The sequence below is a fragment of the Fistularia commersonii genome, chromosome 7, assembly GCF_037954325.1.
Source record: "Fistularia commersonii isolate RoL2024-O1a breed Wild chromosome 7, RoL_Fcom_v1.0, whole genome shotgun sequence".
Classification (NCBI taxonomy): domain Eukaryota; kingdom Metazoa; phylum Chordata; class Actinopteri; order Syngnathiformes; family Fistulariidae; genus Fistularia; species Fistularia commersonii.
This window is the reverse complement of record NC_141290.1, coordinates 14,274,573-14,295,692: the sequence shown is the minus strand read 5'-3', so window position 1 is coordinate 14,295,692 and position 21,120 is coordinate 14,274,573. Positions and strand designations below refer to the sequence as shown.

General features: G+C 41.9%; 1 protein-coding gene across 1 annotated transcript in view; it reads left to right on the top strand.

Moving 5' to 3' along the window:
- Window positions 1-252: 252 nt before the first annotated feature.
- LOC147232836 (plexin-A2-like) overlaps window positions 253-21,120 on the top strand; it is a 106,516-nt gene continuing 85,648 nt past the window's right edge. The window contains exons 1-2 of the mRNA XM_086149954.1: window positions 253-630; window positions 16,023-17,373. Of these exons, the coding sequence (XP_086006080.1) occupies window positions 16,150-17,373 (1,224 nt within the window). The 5' untranslated portion in view covers window positions 253-630; window positions 16,023-16,149. The remainder of the gene's footprint in view (window positions 631-16,022; window positions 17,374-21,120) is intronic.

Below are 21,120 nucleotides of genomic sequence, written 5' to 3'. Positions count from 1 at the left end.
CCCCCCACCCACCCAACACAAGGCGCACCTCCAGTTATTTAACAACTCGTCAAATACCTCTGGGAGATCACTTCTTCTTCATTTATTTCTCAAATATCCTCACTGATAGGAATTGATGCTGGTTAAAACTCCACGCGCCGACGCGCTGAGCCCGCGTTCTCTGAGGCGACGCGCTCAAGTTGTGCCAAAAGGATGACGCGACGGTCTGAACGCACAAGCACAGAAGGGGGGGCAGATAGATAGGGGGGGGAGAGAGAGAGAGAGAGAGAGAAGGGTGATGTGGCGGCAGTCGGTTTCAGAACATGATCAATCCCTGAACGAGGGTCACTTGACAGAGTCTCCATCGCAGCGGCGGACGGCGGAGATGCGCACCGCTTCCCGAATGACTCCGGGCGACGCGCTGCACTGAAATACCCGGCAGTTTTTTTTTTTTTGTGTGTTTTTATTTTCTATCATCATCGTTATAATCATTATTATTATTTCTTCTTCTTATAATTATTTCTGTATATCTCGGCTCATTCACACACATCCACGGGACGTTTCCGAGAGCGTGTGTGTGTGTGAGAGAGAGGGAAACCCGGATGGCACCGGATCGCCCCTACTCATGAATGGGTCTCCTCCTGTTTCAAGGTGAGTAGTCCATCGCCGGGTGTTGGTGGCCAAGCCGCAGGCTGGATGCAGCACGGCGGCGTGCAGGGAGGCAAAACTTGGGGAGCAGTTCAAGCCTCTGGGAGGCAGTCAGTTGAAAATTCTGTTTGTGTGTGGTTTTTTTTTTATCACAAGATCTCCACCTGCCACCTGTAATGAGTAGCTGTGCGCTGATGTCTCAGGAGACAAAGAATCAGGACGGACCGGAGGCAGAGCGGGGTGGGGGAGAGGAATAATTGCTTTATCACTGGATTGATTTTTTTTTCTCCTCAAAGCCTGCTACCACCCCTCCTCTCTGTTCCCTTGAAATCTACACACACACACACACACTGGGCAGAACCTGGTGAGTAGCAGTCCTGTCTCCTGCAGCCTCTTAGCCAAGGAGGGGGGTGGGGGTGGAGGGTGTGTGTGTGTGTGTGTGGAAGCAGAGCAGAAGCCACTGGGATGGTGATAAAGCCGGGGTCTGAGCCGGGGAGAACCAAAGCACACACAGCTGTGGCAGTGCCAACCTCAACAATGCTGTTGACCAAGTGCATCCCTGCCGGTGCACACTCCTGTGAGCATGAGGAAAAGGAGAAGGTGGAGGAGGGAATGATTGTTTGACTCTCACCTCTCATACAAACCAGATGAACACCCTTCTTCTCCCGGCTCGCTCTCTCCAGCCCGGCTTATCTGGACAACCAGTTGGACAAGCTTTTATTCTTCTGGCCCCTCCAGAATGAGTAAAGCCTCTCATGGAGGAGGAGGAGAGAGCGAGAGAGATAGAGGGGCAAGGGACAGAGAGAGTAAGAGAGAGAGAAATTGGCTCTTCTCCTGCCGTGTTCATGCCAGTCATCAGCTTTATCAGTTGCCTGCTAATTTTAGAATTTAAATGAATCTTCACATGAGTTTTGTCTTCATTCTCTGCTGGGTTTCAAAGACACGATGGACATTACCCGACTAGAGCACTCGAATTACTCCAAACTCGGGATCAGACTTATATCACGGATATTTGTCTTTAAATGTAGAAAATGTTTTTCTGTGTCCTCAAGCCAAGCAAACACTCTAGTTCTTTAAGTTGCTTTTCTTAATTTCACACAATGAAATTGAATAGCCACGGGGATTATATTGATAATATTGGTTGAAGAAAAGATCCAAAAAAAGCAAAAAAATAAGCTATTAGGGAGGTAAATGTAATTATATGAATTATTCTGGATTGTTCGCTGCTAGTATTAACTTCACTAGGATAATTTTTTGTCAGGAAAAAAAACCTGTGGGAAGAAGTGGTGTAACCAAAGGTTACTGGGACTTAAGTGTCTGGAGGTCACGCTTGAGTTTATAATTTTTCAGCGTTGTGAGGCACAAACATGCAAACACGGTCTTCTTCGATCTACTTTCTACCCCCGCCGTTTCCTTTAGAAGATCACAAAACCTTAAGCCTCATGGACAGACACTAGACTACCCAGATAGAGACACATAAAGCCGTTTCGGACAAATTTATCTGACACACAATCATTTCATTTATCCGTTGATTATATTCTCCACTAATCGATCCGACAGCTGGGCTAAAAATATCAGAAAATGACAAATTTGCCCATTGGTGTTTCCCAGTTTCCAGGTCATCCTCCTTAGGCATTCACAAGCCAATGAGAATAAACTAACAGACATACAAAAGGTAAAGCAAGCACAATATATTCACATTTCACAAGCTTTCACTATTTGTGTCCTATGACAGAGCCTAGATTATTGATTATAAAAAAGTTGACTGGTGAGGCCGCTGAAAAACGATTGAGTGATCACTGCACTCTCACATAAAACAAGATCTATGAATGTCAAATAATATATAAGATTAATGTGTGCAATTTCAAACTGATGTAAGGAGAGAACAAAGCTGACTTACACGTCGTCGTGGTGACTAAAGGATAGTGAGCAAACACTGGAATGAAAAATCTGTGATTTTTCCAAACTGTTGTGACTTTTGTATCAAGATGCTCGAAGAAACCTTGTCTACTTGTATTTAATAGGTTAACTCCCGGTGAATATGCCGTTGTCTTTTTTAATAGGAAGAAATGTACAAGTGTTTCTTATTAGAAGCATGGGAAAGTCACACTTTTTTTTTAATCTGCTAAAGTAGTTACATTTTCAAGCCAAGCTGACTTATAGGAGACCGGCTAAAAAGTGTGGCACATGTGATGAAATGAAGCATAAAAAATGGGGTTTCTGTTGGATTGTTTATTGATTTCGATTAGTGGTGGGTTGTAATTCCTTCACCTTTTCCAGTTTCTGTAATTCTGAGAGAGACCGCAGGTGAGGCCGCATTATTTCGGAGTCTCGTAACCTCGGTGGCAATGCCCCTTCAGCGTAAGTGAAGTAATTTAGAACATCTGTCTCTGTCATTTCCCCCCACGAGCCTGGAGTTAAGTGTTATCTCAGACTTCTACAAAGATTAATGATCTATACTGTACGTTTGGGAAGACGCGGAGATGGAGGGAGGGGGCACAGCTTTACAGGCTACAAAAAAAAAAAAAAAAAACAGATTCAAGTGACCACCACTTCAATCATTGACATTGATTCTGCCGCGGGTTGAATATGAGGGAGCGGGATGTGGGTCAGACACGCAGGCGACGCCGCATTAGTATTTCAGGCCAATTAGTGTATGTAACACAATTACACGGTGTGTGAGTGCACAGCCAACCCACTCCAAGTCCACATAGCAGGAGATTCCCTCCACCTCGACCCTGAGCCCCCCCAAACCCACCCAATCCAACCGCCACCCCCACTACCCAAGGAGACGCTGATTAAACATGACTGTTCGGATGCTACTGCCTGAGGAGGGGGAAGAGGGAGATCCCCCAAGTCTGTTTGTGTTAGTGTTTCTATGTACTGTAATAGATGTGTGTGCAGTCACACAAATGTGCTTATGATATGTAAGTACACTGACCTGCATAAATCAGCACTCACGCTGACATTTATTAGAGTGTGAGCCAGGAGCCTGGAGGAGGCTAGGATTTACAGGTAGATAAAGGTGGAGGTAACGATAATGCGAGGGGAAAAAGATATGTGTGCAACCGTAATAAAGACCGAAAGCCAGAGAGGGAGAGAAAGAGGGAGAGAGACAGAGGTGTGATAGCAGGGGAGAGAAATGAGAGGGAGGAGAGGTACAAGTGGAAAGTGTGCAGCTCACCTGCCAGATGGCAGCTTTAGAGCTCAGCGTGCAGTGATGGTGGCTTTGCAATATGGCATGTCGCCTCCAGGATGTCACTCGTCTGTGATATTAACAGTGTAATAACTTTATCGATGTGTGTGTTTTGTATTACTTTCTCGAATCAAAGTGTGAGCACATGCCCTATGCACCTGGTGGTTGTGGGCTGGAGCCAATCCCAGTTGACACTGGGTGTCAGGAAGGGTTTGACCACACCGATCACATATCAATCACAGGACCACCTATAGAAACATTAAACCACTAATTCTGGGCTCACACCAAAAGATTTTAACGGTCACATACTAAAAACTGAAGGTCAGAGGGTAGTTTACTGGAGTTGCCGCGTGTCGTCACGACAGTTGAATATAAGGTGGTTATCTGAGCTGTTTCAGATCAGTCTTTCCCTAGTCTCGGCCTTACCGATATATCAATTGTGCCAGATATTATCACAAGTCTGTATGGTGACATAACACAGTCAAAAACCAATTGATGAGCTCTAGCAAAACTGGTAAAATAGGAAATCTGCTAGACAAAAATCGCCAGAGAGGTATCGGCCGCAGACAGTATTTCTTTGTGGTGTGAATGAACGGGAATGATGTCCCGATCAATGTGGACCATTCAGAAAGAGATGTGGGTGGTGGAGCTGTGGGCAGAACAGCCCAGGTTGTATGATATCAACTCTCCAATGCATCACAACAGAGTGGAGAAGGAAAAGCGAAGGACTGAAATAGCAAAGGCTCTGCAAAGGCTCATTTGAAAAAATTGCATGTGGGAAGATTGCTGAAAGAATCTAGATGTAGTTTTGTAAATAGTGTCCCTGTAAGATTCATAGTCGTTGTAAAATTTCATTCTAGGACTAGGCTCGGACTAAAAACTCTAAAAAGTTGTCTTTAGATGTGAGCAGGTGTGGGATGAGCATTTTCGACAAATCTTTTCAGTCTGCCAATGGATGGGTAGCATAGGTTTCTCATTTACACCTACAGGCAATTTAGCTCCCGGTTAATTGACACTGAAAGTGCAAATTATTCTAAATGGACAAGTTACACAAGATTGCAGATGAAGGAGTAAAGGAGCACTTTTCATCACTAGGATTACCCCATTGACTGATTCATTAGAACTATTACAATACTAAAAATAACATTTATACTCCAAAAACTTTCCAAAAATGCTGCTTTAAAGGCAGTGTATGACCAACACTTATCACCAGAGCTAAAGAGAAAATAAGGTATACCCGATGAAATAGGACAACAATTCATTTGACAAGCAAATTTACGACATCAAGATATCCTCACAAAAGTAAGCCGGGAGGAGTATTTAAAAGAAAGTACCAACTTTGTAAAACTGACATCCCCAAGTCAGCGGTTTAATAAATAGAAAAGTCATGGCTTCCCGCAATAACAAGGTGAGCCTGTGGGAAACTGTGTGGGTCCCACCTGAGGACGACGAGCAGCCTCCGGGCTCATGGGACGCAAGTAAATCTGTGATGTAAGAAGGATCAAGAGACCATGTGGAGCTTTAAACGTCACATTTAAGCTGAGAATGATGCGACATGACTCTAACGACAGCGTAGTGCGGTCTGAATGTTTGTCGGGGAGCAAGAGTCCGTACTTTTCACTTTTGGAAGAAATCTCATGTCTTGATGAGTCAGTGAACAGCATCACAGTGCCGATTAGTGTTCTTATGATGAGCTGCTTCTACGCATTTACAGAGCAGCGGATTAATGTGAATTGCATTAAATATATAACACTTTTTCTGTGTTGGTGTTTTTGATTGCAATTTCTGCACAAGTGAGTTTTTCAATGAAGACCGATGGATTGATTGATTCAATTCTCTATCTGACCAGTAGCGAGACAAGGGGGGGTTATTTCATTGTCTCTGTGAATTTAAGTCTGGCATTGAGATTTGAACAAGCTGGAGACAGGAGAAGCTTCTGAACCAGGCAGTGAGCACATAGACTTACAATAGTGTCAAAATAGAAGCAGAGGGAGTCAATTTCAAGGTTTACTGAGATTAAAAAAAAGTGTTGCAATAGTACTTAGATGGAGGAACTGAGATCACATTATTTTTTTTTTCTCAATGTCAAAATACGCTCTCAGTTAAAAGACCAAAAAGCAAAAAAAACATATATCACAGGCTAATTTTCAAGCTGAATGCATAATTTTGGTGTGCAGGTTAATATTCCTAGTTCGACTCAACTCCACAGTTTGGTGCGTTAAATACCATGGCATTTTCAAGGCAAAAAATGGAAGTAAAATAAGTGATTAACAGTCCAGGAATCCAGATTGTTCTTTGAAAAGAAAGAAATGTTTATGGGTTTTTATCCCAATATCGTTGGAGAAGCTCACTGAGTAATTTAACTGTGGATTGCATGTTTGATTTCTTCAAATTCAAATATAATCAGGGAGCCAGCAGACCGACAGTATTCACTGTCGGTATTAATCTTCATGTTTTAATGTTGTAATAGAAATGCAAATAATGTTTTCAGGAAATCTGCGACATCTCCATGTAAGATGTATTCAAATGAGCATTTGTGAAGTAAATCCATTGAAATCTCTGTCCCTTCCTGTTAAACCTTCCATTAAAACCTCAAATACTCTGCCAGTTTTACAAAAGGCCTTTTCTAAATTGCTTGCATTATAAATTATAATACCATTAAATTTGAATATCTGCATCCATGACAGGGAACATGCAAATTTAACGACTCAGCTCTCAAACTTCCAGCTGTGTGCATTTCAAGAGCTTTGTTTACAAATGAAACAAAAAGAGAGAAAAATACCTTTTCAAGATTCGCAGCATTTGGAGTTTTGACGGTATGTTTAACGGGACCTTTAAAACATGCGAGTTGAAATGAACACAAAAAATAACAGACAAACTTTTAAAAGACAAACCAAATATTGTAAAACCAAATATCGTAACTATTTCTGCATTGAATACCTGAACAAAACTGCTACAATGTGATTTGACTGCCCTGGGATTGTTAAAGTACATCAGTATTTTCATTACTCACACAGAAATAGTGATTATGAGCAGTTCATTTGGTTGTGTGGTAACTGATAATAATTAGTTAATGCTAAATGTCTTACAAGCTTTATCAACTGGGTTTACAAGGTAAACACTGTTGGTATCTATTATTTACTTGCTTGTTCTTTTGTTCTCATCCTACAAACACCATTTGTGATAGGAAAACGGTTGCTAAGGAATAAGCCAAATTTGGATCAAATGACACTTAGCTGGCACAGTGATATGGCCGAGCCTCCACTTGTATATGTTAACATTTACCTAATCAGCATAAAAGATGCATCAGCACGGAAGTTTGGAACCATGCAATTGACAAATTGAACCTCATTCACCGAAATGAATAAAATCCACAATGTCAGCCTTAGAGCGGAAAAATTCCAGAGGTCTGCACCTCGGGAACCTCAAAGCTGGCAAAGGGGACTAGATGAACAATTAAGGTCAGCGTTCTTTTAAAAATGTGTGCGGCTGCTCGGAACATGGTCTTCTACACATCCCAGAGGCCCACAATACCTGGACTACATGCCTGCTGCAGAGTTCAGCCCTTGGCAACGGCAAACCAGGTGGGATTTGACTTAATAGACTCGGAGAATTAAGTCTTATTAAGAGAGACACATTAGAGGGTTGGAAAATGCTCTCCGAACTGTACTGCCAGTGACGACTTTCGCTGTGCATGCTTTTATTTTTCAAAAAAGCATGCAAAGAGTGTTTCGGTTGCCTTCTTGTGACTTTCAGCCCGAGTGTTTTCAATCCCCCCTACACCTTTGGCACAGTACTTTCAAACAGGCTATTTCTATTTCTGAGCACTGGGAACTTTCCAAGGTATGTCAGAGACTCAGGGAACAATTTCAGAGTAGCTGAGATTTAGGGACAGTCCGGGTTGGGCCATCCATGTAGACAGACAGAGATAATCTGGGCAGATGTGTGTGTTTGTACAGCCTTTGGAGGAATGGCTACGGGAGCTTTATTTGCAGCAGGGATTACGAGTTAAATGGGGTTTTGGAGCCTCAAATACTTAAGAGCAAAAGTTGTTGAATAGTAGATCAAGCAGCATTTCCCCTCCCCCTCCCGATTTGTCTCTCCTCACTCCCCATCTCTAACTGCTCCGTGCGATTGGTCAGCATTGGAACTTGCAGGTGTTTCTCTCACATTGTAGTTCCTGTGATCGAAAGTATTTGTGCCAGCTACCTCTAGCCTTGGCAAATTCCATCCCACCGAGCCATGGGGGCAAAGCTTGATGAAGCAGAGGAAACATACGGACTCCTTTTGGAATACTTTCTTTGATTGCTGTGTGCAGCGCTGGGAGGATGGTGGACATACAGTATGGGCTTCCCAGCTTCACAGCGATACTCTGTATTTCTGCGTGTGATTATTTTTCTCATGCATACACTCACTGGGATCTGGTCTCTGCCAAATTTAATGTATTTTCAGTGTCAGGTGCCAATGATTTATTCATGCACAAGCAATATAGTCTTGAAATCAGTTCGAAACAGGAAAACCGCTTTGTCCAGCAGGAAGAGCAATGTCAACTAAGTAAGGAAAAAAATGTATCTTGGAAGACAATACAATTATGGCCTAGATGGAGACAAATGTCTAGGAGTGGGTTTTGGCTATCGTACAAAAGCCATGACTGGAGTGCTGTCCTTCGGTTTTCTTCAGGCATTTCATTGCTCCCATCTTCTATTCCGCCGCATTGTCCAGAGATCTCTCTGAACGCAGAGCCGGTCTCCTTTCTTCAACCCTTGTTCTTCTTCTTGCACTTAAGCGACATTAAAGATGAGGGATGCTCGGCAGCTGATGCAGCATGTCTCCGGTGTGCACGCTGCGAGCCTCCAAAGAGAACGAGGTTTGCTCTGTCTTCTTCTGCGGTTGCTGAATTATAGAAGACCTTCTATTGCACCCAGGCTGTATGGGTTTTCATCACTGTGGTGGGGGTCACTTTGACTTTTCACTCTATGCTCATCGTATATGCAGCACGAGGGCTATGGCGATAGAGAGTAGGCGGGTTGAGGTCACCATTAACCAGCGAAGACCGACAATGAGATTTATGGAAGAGGGGACGGCACAGAGAAGAGAGGCCTGCATGGTTAAATCTGACTGGCAACCGTGCCCTTCATCTGGTCTCTGCTCTTAACAGCAATTTCAGATAGAAGTAGTTTATCTGCATGTATAATGCATACACCCCAAGATAATGGCATGCGTGGCAGAGGAGGCTGCTGACTATGTTGTGGTAATGTGCTAGAATTGGTCCCCTATGCCACATTTGCTTCTGCCCAGGTCCCTTTCAGCATCCTGTGGTTATTAGGAGCAAAGCGTGTTGCAGTGACATAGTGCTATTTTACTGGTCCCGGTAGACACCTCTTGGTATGCTACCATCAGGATTAGTGGCCGGCCAGAGAGTCCTAAAGCCTGCAATTTCTGTGCTGACCAATAAAATGAAAACAAGAATACCATTACAGTTCATTTTGTTCATATAAAATCATGGAGGAACAAACAGGCTGAAGGAATTAATAGCCGAATCACACCATGTAAATATTGGTTGTTGGATAAATCTGAAGCATTAAAGAAACTTTGTTGTGGGTACCAAGAATCCCTGTGCCTTACAAGAGGCAGCCGTTTTGAAAAGCGACAAAATATATCCATATGTATTGGATATCATGTGATTTAGCTTATGGATGATAGACTTTTTAAATGTTCAGTGACTGTGTTGTTTAATTGTGCCATGACTTAACTAAGGCTGTTAACCGAACAAGCAAAAAAGTTCCTAAAAATTAGCAAAATGTTACATAAAATTCAACAAGGAATAAATTGAACACCTCGCTTCAAACATAAATACATCTGACTATGATGACACAAAAGTAAAATCAGCAACAAAATCCCCAAAAATAAAACAATTTTGAGCTATAACTATCCCCAAAAAGAAATTATCCGAAAAGTGGTACTAAAATATTCCACGTAATGCTTTGTGTATTACACATGTGCGTTAGATTTTATATCAAAGCAGATGATATGATAATGGACTCGAAAAAGAACGTGGAGATATTGATTTTTTTCATCACCCCCAGTGCTATGTCCAACACAAGTTTTATTTTACTCCAACACATTTCACAACATTTTCCCTAAGCCACAATGTTTTCCCAACCATAAACAAGTATTTCAGGATTCCCTTTTGAGTTCTGTTAGTATCCCATTTAAAAGACTGGATACAAAGTTGCATTCGCTCTTTTTTTTTTTTTTATCTCAGCCAGTTGAAACTTGGAAAAGAAATTAAAATCTCGAAAGAAATTCTTGGTTAACAAGATAAATAGATCAATAGAGGACTTAATGATGAACTAAATGAACTAAAACCCAAGTATATCTGTTCTTTGCTCCGTGGCATCAAAGCGCAGACAGTCCACGAGTGCCTGCAGTGTGAGCATGCACGCTCTATACATTATGTCCTCTGAGGTCACAATATCCGTCAGGGGGCTTTACAGTAGGAGGCGGGGCTAGTGGCCCTGAGGGGACCCCTCGTAAATGGAGCCATAGATAAAACACGGTGGACTGATCACAAAACACTGCTTTTTCTATAAAGGCCCCACTAGTGAATCCCTTGTGATTCACTACGACATTCATTTAAAAGTCACTGTTAATTAAGACGGCATTTCCACGGCCTGATTCCGTGGCCGATCTCTGTACTGAAGGTACCAGCCCCTGGTTCTGTCTTTCCAGCTCCCTCCTCCCTCCTGTCTGTGCCATGTTTGACCTACTTCTGTCTCCATAACATTGTAAACAGATCTACTAATTGCCTTCATTTATTCATTTGGAAGTCAAGTTCTGTTGCGTCTGGCGCCCTCCCAGCTCATTCATGTGTAACATGTACACCGCAGGCCCACCCCCACAATAACTCGTCCGTGTGGACACAGAAAAAAAGGCAGACAAAAACATCCTACTGGGCCATATGAGGTGAGTTACTTTATCTCCAACCATTGTTTCAGCCTGGCAATGAGGGACGACAAATGCAGTGGCCAGAACTTTATTTAAGCTCTAACTTTGTAGAAAGCCTTTCTGCCTCCATCAGTGTGACAGAAAATTCAGCATGTTTCTGCTCGCCAGCTTGTAATCATGACAACAGAAGCTGTTATGACTATTGAAGTTCAGACACATTTCCACCCCCATGGTTTTACACGGTTATTGCTTTCTGGAGCCTTATAAATCTAGGCCACAGTAAACAACAGCCACAATTTTTTTTTTCTTATCACCTCTCATGCCAGTGACAATAACTCCCATTGTTGACTAAGTGTGAGAGCAGAGCTGTGCCTTCTGACCTTTAGAGGGATCATGGCACGGCTCAGTCGACTGAGTTCTCGATCTCACGCGGATCTATACTCTTCAACAACAACATAAACCTCAAAGCTATGTCTCAATATGTAGTAACAAAACAGTAAATTGTACCATGCTGGTGTGTGAAATAACCTTTATGGGTCCTCTTCAGATGGATTGCGAAAACCTCATTTGATGCGGTTTTGTCAAATAGAAAATCCAAAATGTTAGCCAAACCGCAGGAAACTGCCGCCAATCTGTCTTGGTGACCTCACAGAGGGAGCATTGCGGAGCAGATAATCTCCTGCTGTTTATTGGGAAAATCACAGCTGTTAGCCGTGGGCCTGTTGCTCACCCTCCACCCACTCCCCCAAGCAATCATACCGATGTCAGGCTGCGATGATGCCGGACAGTCTCAAACTGTTTTTTCTGCTCCCGGCCTGCATCTGGCACAATGGGCTGTCCAAAAATAGGGATTCCACTGTTCAATTTCGTGAGAATGTCTGTCCAACGAAACTCCCTCCTCATGATTGAGCAAGGCACTATTTCATGATGGTGGGACTAGTAGAGCTTAAACAAGCTTGGATTAGCCTGCTGGAGACTAACCCTTCAACTCCACTGGAATTAGAAAGTGATTGGACTCAACATTTGTGACACATTCAATCTAGTAATCTCAGGACACTTGGGATTTTATGGAAATCATCACTAATGTATTCATCAGTGGACTGAGGTAAAAAAAAAAAAACAAAACAAAAAAAAACTCTCCAATGATGGACATTGCACAGATGAAAGTCAGTATGGTCAAACATTTTATGGCGTACAATTAAAAAAACATTTTTTTTTAGTGCAGGGGACACCAATTACCCAGTGATTTGGGATAAAACACATAATTTATCAACATACTAACACAACTCATTACTTTTGAGTTTTTTTACAGGAAGATGAAACATGTGACACAGCTTCACACTTTTAAATTGATAATGATAAATATGGGTGCTCTCACAAAAAAAAAAAAAAAAAAGTTTGTGACATCTGATTGCAGATGGGTCAAGTAAACAATCTGTCCCTCCCCTCCTACGTATCACTGCCGACTGGGTGCAACAGAAGTTTTGACAGCATTTCACCTCAATAAAAGCAGAGCCCAAAGGATAGATCGGGTTCCACTGATCTTAATCCAGGTCGTAGGGTCGTGTTTGTGGAGCAAAGGGGGGTGGCTTCTCCCTCTCCGGTGATATGATTGGTGCCCGCTGTGTGCTTGCGTCCCTAGAGGTCTCAACAAGCCATGTTCCTGAGTGTGAGTATGAATGAGTCACGTCTGGGCTGGAGCGTGTCTGAGTGGCGAGGCGGAGTATTCAGCGGGGAGGTCTGCGCAGGGCGAAGAGCTGTCTCTATAATCCAGGGTAAACACTGAGCAGCATGACTGCACGCCTTAGACGTGACCAAAGCCAGCGGAACAGAAATGGATGAAACGATGGGGCTGCTGTTTGCCTGCATGCCTGCCTGGCTTCGTTTGCCGCCAGCACTTTCTATTTTCTCTCCTTGTTTTTCTCCTGTTTTGTAATTCCTCAGCGGGTTTGACCAGAGATTCGACACCAAATTAACCTCTGGGTGGCACTGCTGGTGTCTGCTGTTCGGGGTTATGTCAGAACCAAAACGGGCTTCACAAATATCACTCGGGCTGCTATTTGTGTTTGGCTCTTGAGCACACTGACGCATTTAGAGATTCTAGTTTGAAAATGTTTGAGGTACTGATGAGATCACAGCTCAAATAACAAAGATCTCCATCTGGAAGTTTGCTGGATGATTTGGATCAAAGGAATTGAAAGTAACGGCAGGCTGATGGATTCCACAAACCAGAGAGGATGATTTGGTAAACTAGCGAGGGAAACACAAAATCCCCTTTCTGCATTTATTTTTTTTTTTACATGCTTAAAAGATTGAGTCTGGTATAACCCACCCACTTTCAAACTGCAGCATTATGTCCTATTTCAACATGTCTTGTTTCATCAAAAAAAAATGCTGAATGAAGAGAGGAAAGAAAAGGACTTGTGCACAGGGGAATAAACATTTCCAGTGACCACTGGATAAGGAAAATCAGCTTACAAAAAAGAAAGTTTATATCCATTCTGGTTTGCCCAGAGGGCATTGAAGTACAGAGACATTACTGCTTCCTGATTTTTTTTAATCATAACTCAATACACAATTGATTGGTTTGAGAATAAAAGGACACATGATAGAACATGTGGTCACATTAAGACAAGAACTGGTTCAGTGGCTCATTAGCTCAACAGACAGATTATTCAGGGGATTTTCAGAAGCAGTTTATCAGACACATTTTGTAGTTTTTTTCTCTCTCGCCAAAACACAGATGAAAATATTAAGAGCCAACTTATTTTGCCAACATTTGGGTCTTTGCAAAATTAAAAGTCATTTTTTTTTGTACCCATTCATGCCAATAAATATATCAAGAAAAGAGGATCATGTTATGTTCTAAATAAGAAAAACATGCCCATGCTTTCTGGGAAATGCGATACATCAGACGTTACATCAGATCTGGCTGTTTTTTGTCTCGTTGAACATTTACAGATGGTTGGGGCCATTATTTATTTGTAGACATGAAGAAAATATATATGGGACAATTACCGATCCAATACTTGAACTTGCGCTGTTCATTTCAGTGCCCCAAAGGAGCAAATGCATTTAAGCATAATTATAAAACCAAGGTAATGAGCAATCAAGCATCAGTAATGGCCCAAATTGTTTTGTAGACTTCTTCCTGATACAGTATTCCAGGACCAGTAAATCAATTTATTTGAAAAACAAACAAACAAACAAACTAAAAAACAGAAACACCTTAAAAAAAAAAAACATTCCGGACTGGCGTTATAGTTCTAAGGTCACATGTGATCCACATGGGAGATATGGGAGCTTACATAATTAAGTCAGTGTCCTAGCACAGTGGAGTCCTTTATGCTGCATTAGAGCTTGTCACCATGGCTATTTTTGTTTTAACTCAGGGTGTCAATTGATGAATATTGATACATTTCAAATACACGTTTAGACCAGAATTATTTGCTTTTGCCATCATGTGCAGGTGAATTTGCATTTAAGAAAATAAGCAGTCAAAGATGAGGAGAATGAAGTGTATGGTACAGAGAACTAAAAGCCTAAATGCCTTATTTTCAGGTTTAAGGCACTGTTGTTAAAATTTTCCGTTTTGCAAGAGGAGGCCAAGTAGCAAACACACATTTTCACATTCCATTGAGAAACGAGGATCATCCAACTTTCAGCTGACAGCCTCAGCCGATCTCCGTGGTCAGGATCATGGCTGATAAAGACACACATAACTGATATTATCAGCTTTATCTAGCACAAACTCAAGCCAAAAATTAGTTTTACATCAATTAGCTACAGTTGAGAACAGTTTGTGGCTAGACCCCTTTATTTGTTGCAGTAACAAGAATTATGATACAAAAACTATTTCATTTAGGTCAGTTTACTTTCCTTTTTGTTAAAAAATATCAAATGGATAAGACACTTTTTATGTCTCAATGCATTGTAGACATTATAGATTGGGATTTACTATCAGCAGACATACAAAATTAGGACCTGAATTGGACCGGAGGCAAAAAACCTTGGACACCTCAGGACATGCGCAGTTTGTGTGGCCAGTTACTGATGAAGTTACCTTAATAATCGAAATGAGTAGGCCAAGGTGTTTCTTGTGTGGAGATGTGGCTGGGACAGATGGACAGGGGATACTGGAGCGGAGCTGGAGTTGACCCAGCTGTCTCAGTGTCAGATCATCCGCTCAACGCTGGCTTTCGTTCAACTCAGTCAGACGCCCAGTTAGTCAACGGATGTACAGCGTCTCCCAGCGCTCCAACCCCTCATGCTAGGCTCTTACATGGCTGTCTACATCTAACCTTTACCATGACCAGGAACGCCAACCTAAGAAATCTGGGTTTGGGCCAGCAGAGCTAAATTGAAGTAGGTTTCTGTTCGGGGAGGTTTGCTCGCTGCTCCTTCGATAAAGCCACCCGGTAAATGAACCCACTTTATAAGCCCTACTTGTATTGCTTTCATTGTACTTCAGGCCTCATTTTGACATTGACATTTTTCCTCCTAAAACTAACTTGTTCTTCTCATTTGCACAAAAACAAAACAAAAACACCTTGCTCCTGACTAATCACACAGAATATTCATGCAAACAAAGCACAGACACATCATTCTTTCCCATGTGTCTGACCCATTCATCCTTCAGTTGGCGGGACATTGTTTGTCCCCTTGAAGTATCTACATAAAATATGCTAATGAAATTAAAAAGGGAAGCGTAAGGGCTGTTGCAGCCTGACTCTGAATCTCTAATGGCTCCTGCCATCCCTGGAAAAAGCCTGATTAATTTGGGAATGTTGGCTGCAGTGGAGAGTGATTAATTCCTCCTGGATTCAACCATTTAAATGAACGAGACGGGGGGATAGAGGTAAACAGGAAACCCCAAAATTCGGACCCACGATTAATACATTTGCATCATTTAATTAGCCAGCCAAACAGAATGAAATCTTGTGACTGCTTTGTTCAAGTAATAGGCCAGAGTTAGTTCTCTTTAACAGAGAAGCGAATATAATGAGCCCCCCTGTTGATAGGGGGAACATTAGTCCCTCTTTAGTAAATATGGAGAGACGGGTTGAACAGATGCTTACTTGTTTCTTTGATGTACCATGTGTCTGGCTAAATAGAGATTGAAAGAAAAAACAAGCAGAGATGTTTCGAGGCTTTTAGTATCTAATGAAACCCCGGTCACATTTTTTTCAACTTTTTAATAAAGCAAGGATTTCTCAAGATTAAAAATAAATGTGTCTCCTTTCTCTTTCAGAGTGATATGAAGAATACTTAAAGAGGACGAGACGGAGAGCTCATCTTTTTTCACTAAGCCTGCTTCTTCCTGACACTTCGTCCCAGGTGATTTGTCTGAGGTTGATATTTGTCGGAGCCCTGTGGGGATGGGAACGTGCCTGGATGAAGGATGGACTTATTGCTGCCTCACTAAAAGTCACAGCTCTCTAAAGGCCATGTCATGGCCCGTAGCCCTCTGGCTATTGACTCTAATCTCTGTGAATCAAAAGATTACTGTTGGACAGACTCTCAACAACTTCCAATCAGAGAAGAGGGAGTGGTCGCTGAACCACCTGACTGTGCATCAGTCCACCGGATCGCTGTACATTGGAGCGGTAAACCGAATTTACAAGTTGTCGGCTAACCTTACTCTTCTTGTGTCCCATGATACGGGGCCTGAGTACGACAACAAAGCGTGTTACCCCCCGCTCATAGTACAGCCATGCTCAGAGCCTTTGGCCTTGACAGACAACATAAACAAACTGTTGCTCATCGACTACTCACACAACCGACTTCTGGCGTGCGGCAGCCTCTATCAAGGCGTCTGCAAGCTGATGAGGCTTGACGACTTGTTCATCCTTGGGGAGCCAACACATAAAAAAGAACACTATCTGTCCAGCGATAACTTGACAGGAACAATGTACGGAGTCGTGGTGCCCTCACAGGGTCAGGACGCCACTCTGTATATTGGCACAGCCGTGGGAGGCAAGCAGGACTACTTCCCGACAATCTCCAGCCGCAAGCTGCCTCGTGACCCAGAATCCTCAGCCATGCTTGACTACGAGCTTCACACTGACTTCGTATCATCCCTCATTAAAATCCCCTCGGACACCCTGGCTCTTGTTCCACATTTTGACATCTACTACATCTATGGCTTCGCGAGTGGCGCTTTTGTGTACTTCATGACCGTCCAGCCGGAGACTCCCGAGAATGGGATGCCCGCGGGGGGGTCCCCCGGAGACCTGTTCTACACCTCTCGCATCATTCGCCTCTGCAAAGGTGACAAGAAGTTTCACTCGTACGTGTCACTTCCTGTAGGGTGTGTTCACAGAGGCGAGGAGTACCGTCTGCTGCAGGCGGCCTTCCTGTCCAAGGCTGGCAGGGTTCTGGCAAAGTCACTGAATATCAGCGCACAGGAGGACGTGCTCTATGCGGTTTTCTCCAAGGGACAGAAGCAGTATCACGACCCTCCAGATCACTCAGCTCTGTGTCTCTTCACCATCCAAGACATCAACATGCGCATTAAGGAGCGACTGCAGTCCTGCTACCACGGAGAGGGAAACCTGGAGCTGCACTGGCTGTTGGGAAAGGACGTGCGATGCACCAAGGCGGTAGGTGGACTGTATACTATTAAAGTAGATATTGGATAGCAGCTAATGATCCCTTACACACGTGCAATGGTGTATAACAATGAGCTTCTTAAATTTAGCGATTTTTGCCAAAGGAAATACAACCTGCCCATCTCCTTTCTGATAAACCAACTTTTGGGGAAATTAGCCTGGTTGCCGTGAAGACCTTTTTTTGAAATTAGAAAATACAATGGGTTGTAAATGCAAGTTTTTACGGGTCTAGTTTGAACGTTAAAGTTGTGGTGTGTTTTAGGCCGTTTCAGAGAGCCGTTTTTGTCAGCTAAACGCAACTTTTTTCCCGGCGTGTCTTCTGCTTTGACAGTTTGTTTGCAGTCATCATTCCATTCCTTCCATACAATACATACTGACACTGAACATTGGACGAGAATTGGCGTCTTTGACAATGAAATAAGCACATGAGAAAATGGAAGCTTTGAAAACAAGTCTTCTAGCTTTAAGACTAGTACATATATATCACCTCTACAAGTTGTACCCTGACATTTAGCTGCACACACAAGAAGAAATCCAGAGGGGGACTTTAAACTTGTGATTAACCTGATTAAACACACAAAATATAAAGGAAAACCCACACAGTAGCGGGAAAAACGGAAAAGTTTGCTCTTTAATTATCCTGTGGACGCTAATGCAGCTGAGACAGACAGTAAGAGCCACACGCTGAAACATCATGCAGGTTTACAGGATCCCATGACAGCGGAGGAGCTGGAAGAGATTAATTCCACAATGCTAATCAGAGAGTTTTGTATAGAGCTTTGATTTCATTCAGGGGTTTGGGCCTGGGCTCCCGCCTTCCTCTCATCCCTCCTTTCTCTCCCCTTCTCGCTTCATCTCCGTCCCTCTCCTCTTGTTGCTGTCAGCAGTATTCAACCCCTCCGAGAGCTGTTCTTGATCTCCAGAAAAGGCCTTACTTGTAAATGTCCAAGTCTGCTCCTTATAAAAACCACATTATGAGCACCTTTCATAGAAACAAGCTGAGAGTAAGCAATGTAAACAATGACATATACCATATTCGCTGCTTCCATGGATAAAATCGTTGATTCCGCAATAAATCTGGTGAACCATATTGGCTGAAAATAAAATGAGGTACTCTAACAATCAATAATTCATTCCCATTATGCAATTAACTTGGAATTTAAATAGACTAAATGCAAAGCTTTAGCGCTGGTTGCATCCAGTTTATCTTCTTTACTCTCTCATTTTTGAATTAAAGATTAAAAATCAAATGTCATTATAGATCCTGCTATAGTTTTACACATGGATGCTGCTATGATTCTTAATCAAGACCAAAGATCCCCATTGTAAGAACGATTTTATTTGCTTTAGTGGCATCTGTGATGTGGTTGATTTATAATCCAACATCAGTCCGACATTGTCACAAATAATCTACCTCTCAGCTAATGAAGTTAGTTAAAACTTTCGGTCAGCATGATTGCATAACAGTGGGAATTGGATGGAAATATCGTGATGTGAATTGAGATTAATTTCAGAGGTATTTCATCATGAGCTCCTCCAGGGCAGGGTTACATGGGGAAAAATAGTGTTGTGACTTTGTCCACATTAATATCCCTCACAATATTGGAGGTATGGAAAATCACATCAAAAACATCAACATTAAATGAGATTGGGTCCTGCATGATGAGAATTGGTTTAATTTTATATTTTTGCAAGCAATCAGCAGGTCACTGATCTGACTTTTAAATTATCCTACATTTATCCACTTATCTCAGTTCTTACAATTCTAACACTCTTCGATTTCTTGCTAATTCTAGGTAACTCTTTTATTATGATAAGTAGTGTTATGCCGATTAATGTATGTCAGTAATTGCCAATGCACTCAAAGGATTTTAACATTGATGTATGAATAAATGAAATGCATGGCATGACTTCACAGTCAGGTATATACTCTTTCTGTCTCACACAGACAGACAGACAGACAGACAGACAGACAGACAGACAGACAGACAGACACACACACACACACACCTGTATATATCTTTTAGCTGGATTGAATAACATGAGATTTTGCAAACCGAAATTCTTAAAAAAGTTACAAATTTTCATTTCTTTTATTTTTCAAATTACCATTGGGTTACTTTCTGTGAAGGTTTAATGTCATTCCTCTGAAAATGACCCTACTTTAACTAATTAAATGATGTTATATAGAACTTCGGATTAATCACACGTTCCTTCATCTGCCCGTTTCATTGAAATTCAATTAAAACCTACATTTAGATGCAGTCCTGCAGTGACACTAGAATGAAAGTCAAGAGCTCACTGAAGCGGATAAATTCCATCCTGAGGGAACCATGAGCCGGTGTGTGAAATGTCATTGCATCTAATAGCAGTTGAGACATTTAACTTGAAATCACAAATGCTGGTTTCATGGTTGCAGCAGAGAAGAATTTAGGGGAAACCCAAAGTCATTTAGGACATGTAAAAGCGTGACATTTCCTCTGGAAAGTGAAGACTTTCATCTGATGCCGTGCTGTGACTAAAGTTTGAGCATCAGTGAAGTTACTGAGATGAAATCACATTCACAAATATTTTTTTTGAGATATTTTAATCTGGAGCGATGTTCCATGATGTGCTTTCTTTGAAGGGTTTTATATATGTATCAGAGTAATTATTCTGCCCCCTCACTTTTCAGGTGGGAAATGTAACTACGAGGCTCAAAAAAAGACCTCACTGAAAAAAAAAGGTTAAAATAGAAGAGATGTGTGTAGAACATTCCTCACTTGAACTGTATTGATTTTTTTACCCTGTAACACTGAGGATGAGCCAGTCTGAACTCCCTTTATGTATCCTTAATTCAGAAAAACATTAGTATGGGCATATGATCTCAGATTTAAGCTGTCTAATATAAGATTTCAAACAAACCAAAATAAAAGTACCTATAATACATTAAGCAAAGAAATGTTAAGTAAAGATGCACAGGTTGTTCTGTCTATCATTGTCAACATTACTTAAAAGAGTGTAAATCTGAGTAGGTGAACAACCTTCTTATTTGTTTTAAATTTTACATATAAACATTTAAATTGTTGATTGTCGGGTGCATTGATATGAAAAAATCAGAGTATTTTTCATTTGAAATATTATTTCAGAAGTGCAATGGTGTATGATATTTTTTCCTTTTTAGGCCTTAAGAGTTACAATTATCACAACAAGGTGCCTAAAACTTAGTCATAAATTGGCTACATTGACCAATAAAGTACCTTAAAAATAAATAGCTATTTGTGTATCTATTGTGCATTCAGTGCGTATTATTGAAAATAAAGCCATTCATTCATTGTTCCCCACCCAGCATGGCCTTTTGGAGATTGTTTACTTGGCTGATAATTTTCAGTACTGCTCAGAAAGGTTGTTTGTGGAAGAGGAAGTACTTTGGGAGCAAATATGTGCAAAAGAAAGGTGCAAAAATAAGAAATTAGTTGGTGAAAAAAGGAAGATTTACACACGTAGTGACAAGCAATTAGCAAAGACCGGAGGTGCCTGTTAATAGATGTAACCGGCCTGCTTAGCATGCAGCCTCTTTGATGCTTAATCAAACCCTGACAACTCTTGTGCGGTGTGTTTGTGTGATGTCAGATCAAGTGATCAAATATCACACAAGCAGGTGCAGAACACGCAGCGTGCAGCCAACTTACTCTGCTCGGTGAATTCACCTGCTCAGGGGCTTGTTGATAAATGCGGCATCCCAGAACGCGTTTGAAG